The sequence below is a fragment of the Balearica regulorum genome, chromosome 2, assembly GCF_011004875.1.
Source record: "Balearica regulorum gibbericeps isolate bBalReg1 chromosome 2, bBalReg1.pri, whole genome shotgun sequence".
NCBI classification, from domain to species: domain Eukaryota; kingdom Metazoa; phylum Chordata; class Aves; order Gruiformes; family Gruidae; genus Balearica; species Balearica regulorum.
In genome coordinates, this window is record NC_046185.1 from 128,462,759 (window position 1) to 128,476,672 (window position 13,914).

The 13,914-nt window shown below is 37.7% G+C and overlaps 1 protein-coding gene across 7 annotated transcripts in view; it reads left to right on the top strand.

Moving 5' to 3' along the window:
• SATB1 (SATB homeobox 1) overlaps positions 1-13,914 on the top strand; it is a 93,701-nt gene that overhangs the window by 21,804 nt on the left and 57,983 nt on the right. For all 7 annotated transcript variants that reach the window (XM_075745852.1, XM_075745855.1, XM_075745853.1 and 4 more), the window contains 4 exons: positions 299-534; positions 4,347-4,523; positions 5,330-5,456; positions 6,184-6,307. In XM_075745852.1, the coding sequence (XP_075601967.1) occupies positions 324-534; positions 4,347-4,523; positions 5,330-5,456; positions 6,184-6,307 (639 nt within the window). In that variant the 5' untranslated portion in view covers positions 299-323. The remainder of the gene's footprint in view (positions 1-298; positions 535-4,346; positions 4,524-5,329; positions 5,457-6,183; positions 6,308-13,914) is intronic.

A 13,914-nucleotide genomic window follows, 5' to 3' on the forward strand; every position in this document is an offset into this window, starting at 1 on the left:
ATAGAATATCTCTGGATATTTTGTTAAAGGGGTACTCTAGTTGGCTTTTAAAAAATTATTCCACCAGATTATGATGCGATCTCTCTGTAAACTGGGGTATGAGGTCATTTTTGGAGAATAAGTTTGTTACTTTTAAAAATGGCATCTTCTTTCCAGTTAAAATAGTTATTTGTTCTTCTTTATGAGCTTACGATACATATATCTCTCTCTCTGTACATGTGCAGGCTGTGTACGTATACATATGCGCACACGTGTACAACATATATATACTTTTTTTTTTTTTTTTGAATCATGGCAGGTGATCTTTAGAGGCGGGACTGAGTATGGATCATTTGAACGAGGCAACTCAGGGGAAAGAACATTCAGAAATGTCTAACAATGTAAGCGATCCGAAGGGTCCACCAGCCAAAATTGCGCGCTTGGAACAGAATGGGAGCCCATTAGGAAGAGGAAGACTTGGAAGTACAGGAACTAAAATGCAAGGAGTGCCTTTAAAACACTCTGGACACCTGATGAAAACTAATATTAGAAAAGGTAACACTTTTGATAATTCTGCATTACAGAAATATGATTTATAATATCTGTGGGGGGGGGAAGCATACTTTTGCAGACTCTACTTCATTTATATTTCAGGATTAAATCTCCATTCTAAAATACTATATATTCCCAACTCTGATATAAATCACATTTGGGAAATGTAAGCTTCATGCTTGGGTGGAGCATCTTGCTTTACAGGGTGGAGTCTGATTTTTGTTAAGGTAAAGGCTAGCTGCCCTGATTAAAGCAAATTCCTACATTGAAATAGAAGTAATATAATGCATTAGTTCTTTGAGTAAGTGTTGGGCTAAGAAACACAAAAATATGTAACAGTAAATACCGAATCCCCAAACCAAATTCTCGCCTTTCCTCTTAATGATGGTCCAAGCTTGGAAGGGCAGCAGTATTTCCATAGCAGTTGCAAGTTGGTTTAAAGGAGAGAGTGTAAATCTTTAGGTATCACATTGGAAAAGTCATTTATGATGTCAATCTTCGCAGTTTATTTTCTTAAGTACAATTCATTATTGAACAATGAACAACTTGGGTGTCATATTTTTCAGTGGCTGGTTTGCTGTAATTAGACATTTACACAAGGAAAAGGCACATTTAGAATCATTGATGTTTGTATATGGATGGCTTTTGTTTGCACTGAAAATACTTTTAATGGACAATAATCTATACATTTTTTCTTATCAAAATGCGTAAGTCTTTTTGACCATATCCTGCAGGCTTGCTAATTTAAATCGAAATATGCTGCATGTAATTTAGCATTTGTTGTAAAACAGCCTCTACTTTTTTTCAGCATAATTGGTGTATGTTTATAATCCAGATTTTTCTTGCATTTGCTAAGCAAAGTGCAAAATGCAACCAAGACTATTAAACGCACAAAGTTAGAAGGCAGAGGAATTTCATTGTGTCTGATGCATAACATTTATCGTACAATCATTTATTTTTTCCTCGGTTTGGCGAAAACAAAGAATATATTGATCCTGAAATGAACAGACACAGCAGTCCGTATTGTTAGATCTTTATCTATTAAAAATGGAAAAACAGCACTTCAGCAAATTCTTTGGCCTCTGCTCATGATTACCCTATTTATTGATTGTTTGCCAAGAATGTATGCATCTTAAGAAAGCCAGGGTAAGAGCATTAAAAATATAATTTATTACGGCTTTTCAAGCAGAGTGCATTAATATTGTACAGTGAAGCAGTGGGGCTATATAAAAAGGACTTTCTGACGCCTGCAAACATATAAGTTCCATAAATTCCTAAATAGGAGATTTCAGCTGTCTCTGGTATTATGTGATATTTGCACAGCAAACTTTAATGCCAGGACAGTTTTAGACAAGGATTCTACAGACTTCACTGCTCCTTATGGCAGACGTGCTGTTTACACAGACTCGTAAACCTTCAGCAAAAGCTCTAACACTGCCTTCAGGTTTAAATCATGCTGTATTTTTAGCAGCGAACACTGACCAATGCTCTCCCCTTTAATACTAGAAGGTTATGAAGTTGCTGCACTTGGAGGTCTTGCCAAGTACTAGCAGGAGCGATCAGCCAGCTGAGATTGTGCTCTCCTGTATTACATTTTTCACATTAGCAGAAGGACACCAGTGACAGTTTGCTAAAAGATTTAGTGGCTTGATTTGTAGTCAGATGATACCTGTGTTGCACTACCAGGATCCACCTCTGATAATCTACGCTCTTCATCAACATTTGGCCAGGAGGTTCTCCCGTGTTGTTCAAAGTACCACATTTTTCAGAACGCTGCAGCTCACGAGACTGTGTATCTGGCAAAAAGTGTGCTGCTGTGCAGCAAGGTACCTGTGCGCTGCTAGTTTTGTGTCTGATCGTGGCTTAATTTGTAGGAACTGATGAGGGGGAAAAAAAGAAATACGCTTTAGCTGGTTTTGAGTGTATCTGCGCTGTTGGTTAAATCGAAGCTTTGTTTACATTTTATCTTCAGGTATTAACGGTGAAACTACTTAAGAATTTTGAGCCCTTACTCCGAGTCAGACGGTAGTAGGTCAAACATCAATTGTGAGAGCCTGGAAGGAAAAAAAATACCCACCACCTTTTTGCAGATGAAGCATGTGTGTGTTTTAGAAAGCTCTCGACAGCTTAATTAAAACCAATGAAGAAATCACAGATTTGCATGTACTGTTTTTGCTTTGGTCTTCTCTCCCTTCCTGACCAGTCTCACTTAGATTTAAAATAACAAGACACACACACAAAAAAAAAAAAAAAAAAAAAAGCTCCTTCCTGCACTACATAAATATTGGCAAGCTTTTAGTCTTGTCTTTCATGCTGAGCCTATTGGGCAAACTGGAGTGAGTTTGTGAGCTTTTCCAAGCGAGCCTGAAGGGGTTTGTTTGCCAGAGATTGACTCTCTGGTGAACAGATGTAGTTTAAATATACGTGCTTAAGAGGTATCTTTTTTATCGTGATTTCTTGCTATATGTTAGAGCACAAATCAACAGACACGGTCTTAAAGCGTTTATCTGTTGGCAAGAGTAAATCTTCTTTGTCGACTACAGTATGTCTGGTGCACCTTAGCAGGTTAGGAGGTTTCCGTAAGTCCAGAGGGCAGTGGTTATAGAGGCATTAACATTGTAGGACTAATTGGAGTTCCTGGGTGCCCTGTTAAAATAACCCTTGTCATCATTTATGCTAAAGATGATACCCCTCTGGCAGGCTGCCATAAGACAGTTCTGTACATCTGCTTTTAACCCTTTTGCTTTCTGTCATTAAAAGATCCTAACCCGCGCCACTGGGGACAGTGGGACAGGACCGAGGCCCAAAAACCGCGGGTCCGAGGTCATCGTGTCATCCGTGTCCGTCTGGGAGGCCGGGAGGGATTTTCACAAAGTCTAGGAATCTGATTGCCGGGAGAGGCTTTGTCCCTAAAACAGCTCGGGTCATTTGTTACTTCTCTGTCTGTTGTCAAAAGGGAGGAAAAAGATTGGGGGGGGGGGGGAAGCCAAAGGAAAAGGAAAAAGGTTGTTTGCTTAATATGCTGTGCAGCGTAGGGGAGGGTTTGTCGTATGATGCTACAAAACTAGAAATTAGTAATTACTTTCAGGCATACCAAAATAGCAATGAACACCAGAAATATTGAATGTAAAGTACAGGAGGCAACAACAACAACAACAAAAAAAGCCCGAACTGCAGGTACACGTCTTAAAGCAGCATTGAAATCATAATTTGTTTCTTAAAGATGCGAGTGAGAGTAGTGCTGAAGTGCACTCAATGAATGAAGCTCGAATTAGTGTTAACTTTTGCCTTGTTTCCTTGTGTACTCTTTTCAGAGCAAATGTGTAACACGCAAGGTGATTTGTTGTTGATGTTGAAGGCAATTAAATATTTTTGGCAGGGCTAAGAAAGTTTTAGTGTTAACGAACAAAATTATGTAGCTGGTACTAAAATGGCTTACAGTGAAGACATCTGCAGTATGTATTTAGGTTCTCATGCTGCCTGCTACTCACAACAAATCAGGCAGGACAGAGAGAATCAACTTCTCTTCAGTCAACCTTGTTATTTCTATAGAAGGTAATTCTTTAATCTGTATCCGATCAAGCGAGGTAAATTTGCATTTCTGCTTTTCAGAGAGATGTGTGTTTTGTAGAACTTTCTCTTTTTTGGGGAGGGTGAGGGGAAAGGACTCAGGGAACATGTTTATCAAATATTTGTGATGATTCTTGATGCCTCCTCTGCCTGTTCGTACAGGTTTTATTTACATAACACTGTACAGACCCACCTACTCTACTATAACTCAAGTTTAATACGTTAAATTTAAATTGTTTTAATAGGAAGTATGCTTCCAGTTTTCTGTGTAGTGGAACATTACGAAAATGCCATTGAGTATGATTCTAAGGAGGAGCATGCAGAATTTGTGTTGGTGAGGAAGGATATGCTTTTCAACCAACTGATTGAAATGGCGTTGCTATCACTTGGATATTCTCACAGCTCTGCTGCCCAAGCAAAAGGTAAATAAGATTACGAAATTGTACAATGAATTATGTTTGTTTGTGGGGTCTTGGGGGAGGGGCAGGATTTCTTTCAGGAATGCGATGCAGGTTTTACTTCTTCAACTTCTTGTAGATTCTGTCTCTGTATCTTTTTTTTCTTAATGTATTTTTGTTTAGTTAGTGCACGTTTTGTTCATGGGGAATGTAGAGGTAGATTCTTTCTTTTTTTTTTTTTTTTTTGTTTAAAGAAAAAAAAAGACTTCAACTGAATCATTAGTATGCTTATTGACCTTAATAATCTGCTCCACTGAGGATCCACAAGGAAGTGTAAAGCATATTTGAGCAGATGGACTGTTGAGAGTCAACTTGCATTTATGACTGAATATCCAGCTCTGTTTCTTTTATTTTGTTCCTGATGGTTTTATAGACTGCAAAGTATTTTTTTTTTTCTGTACTCAGTCCTTGCATTGTAAAATCCTTTCTAATTTATTAAGAGGAATGCTAACTATTGTATCATGTCCTATTGAATTCCTGGGAACTTAGGAAAATGCATTTCTATACATATTAAAAAAAATCTTTAATGCATTTGTATAATTTCATAATATAGATAAAGCATATCCTTGGTGGTGTGTGGGTGGGGGTTTTTTGGGGGGGGGTGTTCTTTTGTTTTGCCAGATTTAAGAGGCTAGAAACAAAGGTGGTGCTCTTGTTAAAATCAGGTATTTCTTTTGCCCCTAGGAATTAACAGGTAAATTACTTTTTTTTTTCTTCAATTTTTCCTGCCCTTCTCGCCCATTCCCCCTCAAAAAATAAAAATCCTGCAGGGCTTATCCAGGTCGGGAAGTGGAATCCAGTTCCACTCTCCTATGTGACAGATGCCCCTGATGCTACAGTAGCAGACATGCTGCAAGATGTGTATCATGTGGTCACACTGAAAATCCAGTTACACAGGTAAGTTGCATACCAGTTCTGGGACGTGAACTGTTACTTGTCTGCTCTTACTGTTAATACTGCCTGTATTTACTTCCCACTGTGCTGTGTGATCAAAGTACAAAGGCTTATCTAAATTCCTTTTTAGTTACTCTAATTCTTCTTTAACTTACAGTATACTATTGCAGAAAACTTTTATAGCTCTGATACATAGATTTTCTTTGGATATCTCATTAAAACTATATTGCATTTTAGTCAATTAAATGATGCATTACAAGAAGGCATTTTACATAAAGTTTACTTAAGAGAAAAATATTTTTGCATATCATGAACAGTACCATCTGTGTGCATTTTGTAAAAGAATGACTTGCTCACACTTATTGTTGCTGTCTAGGTTCTTAAATTTCACGGTAACAAAAAAGAAAAAAATGGTTAATATATTAATGCTTTTCATGATCAGTTGTGAGAAAGCATTACACCTTAAATTGTTTTACCAAGCGCATCAGAGCAGGAAGGTAGAAGTAACATGAAAAAATAGTCGCCACATGCAGCTGATGTATAATTCATGCATCAATACAGCAGATGTGTTGTATAAAGTAATTAACTAATCGGAACAATCAGGAGACCGAGAGCAATCTCCAGATGCATCTGCTTGATGCGCAAAATGAAATCTGTCTGTCTTAAAGGAATGTTCTGCAGCAGGATGCAATCTTGTAATAATCCCTTTTCTAATCTGTGTCTCAAATAGTTGCCCTAAACTAGAAGACTTGCCTCCTGAACAATGGTCTCACACAACAGTAAGAAATGCTCTGAAGGACTTACTGAAGGATATGAACCAGAGTTCATTGGCCAAGGAATGTCCCCTTTCACAGGTACTTAGCATAACATGTAATAAATAATAAAGCACTATAGGCAACGCTGATGTGAGATTTGAGATTTCTACAGGCTGTAGCAAGTAGTACCCACGGAGTGAATCTGCCAAAAATGCAAATTCATTTGACCACTTCATGATCTTTATAAATATGCCTGATTCATTTTGAACATAGTCTTACAACGTTTCCCATGGGGAGTCGTGAAAGGTTGTTTACACCACACTAAAATTGTCTCACAGCAAACTGGATTTTAACTGGTTTTTGTCTTCAGTCTTTGAACTGCTTTGATGTAACTACTTTTTTTCAAGCACATGTGTTCAAGATGTTAAAAGGCTCTTTACTTACTGCTGTCAAAAGTACTATTGAATCTGAATGCTTGTTAGATAACCTACAGTAGTTTTAAATGCTAATTCATAAAATGAGACAGTCTTTGGCATGCTATATGAGAAGGGAATAAAGAATAAAGCTCTTTGGATGATGTGTTGTTGTTGCAAACAACCAAAGGAAAATCAGCCATTTATTAGTTCTAATCAAAATATACCTAAACAAAAATGAAACCTCAATTTATGCATTGCTAAATATTGAACTGATGCTTTTCTCAAGCCTTAGTTGGATTGTTCTTTTTTGCCATTCTTTTTGTCATTCTTTTGTCAAATTACTGTGAAGGCGCAACTTCTTTTTCTACGCAGTAAGGCGTCCAATGATGTTGTGGTGGGAACATAATATTTATTTTTACCTTTAAATTTTAGAATGTGTTTTGTTGTGGCACAGCAGAGACAAATTGAGCGTACAAATAAATGATGCTAGTTGTGGTAGGGAGGGGAAAAGTGAAATTGAGGAAGTCAAGGTATTTTTATGGAGATTTTATTTCTCTTGCTCAAAATGTTGGAGTCTTAGTCTCCGAAAGACTTCAGTTAATCTATAGAGGACTACTCTCTTTCTCTGTCTGTCTTTCCAGCAGATATATTAGCAGGCTGTTTTCCCATCACTTTTTTTCCCCTATGGTTAGATTGTTTTCAGTGATGTGGCACCAATACAGGAAGTTTTGAAGTGGAAATAATCAAAATTATCTTCACTGGTTGCAAACCATTCCAGTAATATGTCTGCAAAGTTATCTTGTTCGTACATACTGTAAAAGCATGCGGGCTTTTGCACTGCTGTCTTATGGAGGCTGCAGATAATTTGGGATTTTTTGTCTGTTTTAATCTACTAGTGCTAGTTTTTATTTGATACTGATGCAAAGCAAGTGAGTTCTGTTGAGATGGAAAATTTCATTTCTATTTGGACATTGTGCTTCACACAGCAGCTTCTGTGTATACGTAGATAATGCAATGATAAAGCAGAAAAAAGTTTTTAAAAGGAATACTTCACTAGAGATGGTATCATGGTACTGGAGAAAATTTAATAATTACTCTCTTTTAAAAAGTTGGTTTTAAACTATACTGGATTTTTATATAATAATTTCAATAGGCAAAAAAATCTTGCCTAATAACAACTCTTGAAGTTAACACTTGAGATGACCAAAACTCCAGATTACAGAACTCTGATTTGGGGCTTTACTGGTTGTTTACTGGTGGGCACTTCTTTATTTGTAAAAGAATATACTTAAAGCTGTGAGCTTCTTTCTGTTGGTAAAAGCATCCTTATTACTTTTGCTATCCCTATCTCTCTCTCTACCAGCGCTGTGGTAGTTGGGTTACAAGAATTTAAATGGTTTCGGCTTTTATTTTTTCTTTAAATCACATTAAGCTTAAAATATATTTATTTATTCCTAACTTTCAGAAAAGAAGCTGTTGCAGCAGTTGATCGAGAGCCCATCAGTCAGTCTAAATCTTCCCATTTCCCTCCGGGAGCTTGAGGGAGGACGCGTTGATTTGACGGTGTCCTTTTCACATGACTAAATTGACCTGAATGCTTCCCGTATTTGCCTAAGTAATAACTCATTGTGTATCGCTCCTACGGAAAGGACACTGATTTAAGAGTGTCTGTGTTTTGTTAAACATTAAATTTGGAGAATTGCCCCGCAGTGGTGTGCTGCTGCAACAGAGGTGAGAAGTAAGAGCAAGGCGGAGGTCGGGAGGCAATGTTTCCTTAGAGGGTCCGTCAAAATGCCGGCATGGGAGACTCTTCTGAGAGCAGAGAAGGGGTCTCTCCTCTTATGTACCTCCGTGGGCATAGGTAATGCCATACAAAGTGCTTCATCACAAATGCAAACTAATGCAGTGACACCGTACCATAACTTATTAACACTGTTATGGATATAATTTATTAACCACAGAAAAATGACTCAAAGTGGAAACGAGAGTAGTTATCGTTTTCTGTCATTGTCATTAGCAGTGCTCTGTTTTGTGTAGGTATGGAAGGAATTGTTTTAAAGTATTTAAGTTGCTGTCCTCAATGCGTGGCATCTCCAAAGCCCCATTTAAGCATGGAAAACTTAAGAATCGTCATCCTCACTTAGAATTTACTGTATCTTCTTAATTAATCTTGTATTTTGTGTATTAAAAAAAAAAAAAGCTGATATTTATTCAGAGTACTGACATTCTATGTACTGCAAAAAAACCCAAGCGAACTATTTTTATAGTGCAGATATTTAATGTCTTGAAAATACGTGAGCAAACAAACTTTGAGATCCGGTTTGTCTTAATTATAGGGTCTTGTAAACTTAATATCATCATCTAATTGAGTAGGTTTACTTTTTTTTCTTTTCTTTTTTTTTTTTTTTTTTGCCATTTACTTTCTTGTCCAACTAAAACCTCAGGGCGTACAGGTATGAACTCTTCATGCCTTCCTCAGTAAAATACCACTACGACTCTTGCTCTCATCAGGAGAGTTGAATACATGGTCTTTTTTGAAGCTACTGTAATTGTCTCACTCTGTGAGTGCTGTGGCCACCCCCGAAGGCCGGATTTATCACTTGCTGTATGAGCCAGCATCACGGGGAATCCTCATTGACATGGCTTGGAGTCCTCGGGACGGACGGGAGCAAATGCATGGTTCTGCATTGCCATGGAATTGCAAGCATCCGTCCAGAGGTTTAACCTCAAATTGTTTGGTATCAAGCAGGGAAGGTAAAAGGACACTGCAGATTTCAAATGGAAAAGCCAAATCTTTTCTAAATTATGTGCTTCAGTGTGTATTTTCATGCTTTACCTCAGGTTTGCAGATTTTATTGCTAGACGCAGATGCCAGGTGAAAGACTTCTCGTGTTTGATACGCATGGCTCACTTCTTTTCTGCTTCGTCTCCAGACCTTTTTTGATGGGGAAGGCAACTTGGAATTTAATCTAGGGCTCAATTTTGGGCCATCTTGTGCATTCCGTTAAATTGGTGCATCTTGCAAGTGGCCTAGATCTCATTTCCCTCCTGTTTTGGCTCTTCAGTCTCCAAAGGGTTGTAAAGAAATTGTTCTACCATCAATTCTTATTTCCAACCCCTTGCACAGAAGCTCTACTCTACCTCAGTCTGTTGGGAGCTGCTCTAAAGTGATCAGGCAGGCAGACAGGCAGGCCTGTTGCATTTATTTATTTAATGTTCATTCTTCCATCTCTCGACTCGGCCTTAGTCCCAGCATTTTCATACTTCACTTTCACAGTTTTGCTCTGGTTTACTTTTTAGTGCAGAAGTTTCTTATTACTTCCACAGTTAAGATAACTGAAACACTACAGACCATATTTATACTGATATAAATAAGGGGGGTTTTGTTTTGTTTTGTCTCTGTTGAATTGTCTCTCTCTCTCTGTATATATAGATAGATATATAAGCTTTTATGAGGAAGAAGAGAGCAACATGGGCTACTGGCCTGAGAAAAGGATGGAAATTCTTTTAATAATTCTGGAACAAACTCACTGTGTGCTTTTGAACATTTAGATGTACCCCTTATCTTGAGTTCCTGTAACCTTTTCCATGAAAGGAAGATAACAAGTCACCTACCAAACGAAAAGATTGTAGAGATTAATTAGTATCTGGGCACTGCTTTGAAAATATGGCAGTGATCAAATGACATTGACTTTTCTACTGGTATTATCTCACCTGATTTTTTTTTTTCTACAAAAAGATTTTCTAAATGATTGTTGTTAGTATTCACAAACAAGCTTGAGTTTCTTTTTTTTCTTTTTTTTTTTCTTCTTTTTCTTCACTATATCAAACCACTGCAAAAGCATTGCTGAAGCAAAGTATTCATTCTGTCTCTTCCCCCATAGTTTAGCTAGCCTAACTCTCAGGACAACCAATAGCCAGTGTATTGCAGAAAATCCAGACCTGATGTATAGTAAAATCTTGAATCTCATGGTTTATTATGTTTTAAAATATTTTGTAGGAAACATGCAATATTTCCATGGAATATATCTGGAGTCTGTGGTACTTACAGACATAGTAATTTACCTGCATTGTATTACTATTTTGAATTATTATTTTTTTTAAGAAATTTGTGTGCACCACCACCCCCCCACTCCATGTCCATAATGTCTTTTTACATAGTTTTGCTCTTGATGATGAAGGAATCACATTTTTTCAGTTAGAGGGATATACACTTGCATTCTGTAAGATGTATGCGCACACAGAACAAGTGCTGGTATGATACCGAAGTCTGAATAGTTTTGCACTTGTGATAAATATAGCTATCCTGACTGCATTTTGATCAAACTTCCGTGCTGTAGTGAATGACTGTCTGCATCTGACATAGGCACAATATAGATCATATACTTTCTTTTTTGTTCAAATATCCTGCCCTGAATTTACATACTGTTTTATGCTGACATCGTGCAGGCTTTATGTGATCTGGCAGAGACGCCAGACAGAAAGCTTGCTTGGAACATCAGTGTTTCTCAGTTTACCTGATCTGAAGGCACCTGGCCATCGTAGCAAATAAGCAGCATAATAGAAATCCTCTGGTGTTTCCTCACTGCTGTTCTGATCCCCCCCCCTCCCTCCAAAATCCCAGCCAAAAAAAGATGCATTTGCCAAAATTAAAATTTTCAGACCTGTAAATAACCAAGGAAGAGTTGCCAAAATGCATACTTTTTAAGAGCAATTTTTAGTTCATGCTTTACAAAACAGAAGGGTGGGTTTTGCCCTCCCCTTTCAATTTTACCTGCCTAGACGTGAGATCAAATCCTTGGATTTCTTTGTTGCTTGTGATTCTCTTCTCTCCTCCTCCTCCTCCTCCCCTCCCCCAATAATTAATAACCTGAGTAAGGAATGCAGCTCCTTTTTCTACTTTAGAAGTTACTGTGCTTTAGATTTTTAAGATGTCATTAATTATTTCAGGGAAGTAAATCCTTGAGGGCCTGGGCTCAGGTTTTGGCAGGCAGGGCTTCCAACCCACCCCTCAGTTGCTCAAGAGCATTCACTCTGATGTCTCTTCAAGCTGACGCGGTATCTGGATTTTTAAAATATTTTCAATTATCTATCAAAATTTGGGCCCATAATTTTTAGTCATCCAGATAGAGCTGGCAGTACGGAGCCTGTTGCTGACGGGATGGAGAGGATGAAATCCACACGTTGGTAGAGCTGCATGAGGACATTGGCGGGATACCCAACCTTCCGATTGCCTGATCTTTTCATCACAGGTTTATGTTCTTTAGATGCATCTAAACACTCTCAGTGTTACAGCTGTGTCAGTCTACAACTGTTTTAATCTGGGCAGCAGTCTATTAAAGGAGAAAATAGATAGCTAGTTTTTTCTGCCTCTTTATTAGAATTAACTATAATGAGGACATCAAAGTCACTTTCCAAAGCAGTTATGGGGCCTGGACTTATCATGGGGAGGAGGAGGGGAAAATACCTTGTTTCTCAAATAAACACAGTTTCTGACTTCAGAGGACTCTGTTAGGTGTCAGCGTGTCCCTTAGTATCTGTTCTGTCATGAGTTTTTTTTACACCCCTGAAGTCAGCTGTATGGAGATAAGCAGCTGTCTTCCGCCAGGCTCTCCTGTGAGCAAAGTACAAAATTTATGCTTTTTAAGGGAATAACATTTTTGGGACTGTGCTCCCCACTTTGTGTGCTAACCACTTGGGATTGTATCTCAGCAATTTTGAGAACTGTGTCATGCGAACGATTATCTGCATCATATTCAAGTTTTAGGGAAGTGATGGAATAAAAAAAGAACACAGCACATTTTCTTCTGATACATGTACGTTTTAGAAGGCAAATGTGTTGTAGAACTGAGCCCTATTCGACCTCTCTTTTCACTTGGTGGTCCTGACAACGGTATATAGAATAACTCGCATTTTAAATACTTGCAGTGATGATGTTCTTTATATATATCTCCATGCTTTTTTTTTTCTTTTTATATTTAGTGGCTTAAGAGGCAATCTGCTACAAAATTCTGTATTCATTCATTCATGTTTCTCGCATACTTCTTAATGTAGTCATGGCCGAGTGAGAACCCTGATTTATTTATTTATTTTCCATAACTTTATTAGAGGGTTAACAAGCCACTCCTCCAGTGTTCTTTAAAGCAAGATTGCAAATAAGTCTTTTTTTTTTTTTTTTTTTCTTCTTATTGGCAAATTGTTGGCTGTAGAGTACTGCACAAGTATAAACAACATGAGAGATCCTTTAACATAACATGAGAGAGCCTTTAGTCGCTTTGCTCCCTAGCTTTGGAACTCATTGCCAATTGAAGTAAGGAAAGCTCTGGCTGTTGGGACTTTTAAATCTAGACTTAAAAGTTATTTGTTCTGTTTAGCATTTTTAAAATGATTCTATTAGGAATTGTATGTGCTTCAGTTTTAATTTTAACTCATAATGATTGTAAAGCACCCTGGGATGCTTGCATGAAGGGCGCTACAGAAACCCAAGATTGTATTGTACTGTGTTGTAATGTATTGTATTATTACATGGTGCTGGAGTTGGACCACGGACAATTCATATAGAAAGCGTTTGAATACTTAGCTAAAGATAAGGAGTGTGGGGGGGTGTGTGTGTGTGCCGTCTCTTCTTGCTTCTTTTCCCCCTTTTCTGTCAGTTATTTTATTAAACTAAATTAACATGGCAGTTATTCCCTAAGAAATGCCAGCATAATTTACTGCTGCAAAGGGGCTCAAAATGTAAACCAGATGATAAACTAAAAATAAAAAAGTCCACATTAAGATTTAATTGCACTTCCCTTTCTATATTACGTTCTTATGTAAAATACATTACAAAACAGTATTTTCTTTATCACTTCCTTCACTTTTAACTGAACTTCATTAACAATAAAGAAATATATTGTCTGTTTCAGTAATGTCACTTGACAGTTTATCCCTTAACTTGATGTACATGTCTTTAAGATTTTTTTTTGTTAATTTTTTTTTTTTTTTTTTTAATAAAGAACATGATAGCACTGACTGGAGCCAAGTATTGCACAACCATGTGATTTGCAAGTTTCCCAGCTCGCAGCTTTGCCAGTGCAGGTCAATTCACACCTGCCACACTTATGCCATTCTGGTCCTCATGTTGCTTTTCCTCGGTGATTGTCAGAGGTAGAGAGAGTTGTGCGTGCGGCTCCTTCTTCCCCCCTCCCTCCCCGCTCCAAATGTGTGGTAAACCTTGTGCATTGGAAGTGTCTGCTCAGGAATTAAATGGAGTTTAATTTCTGTCCATTAGGAAGCTGCTATCCACAT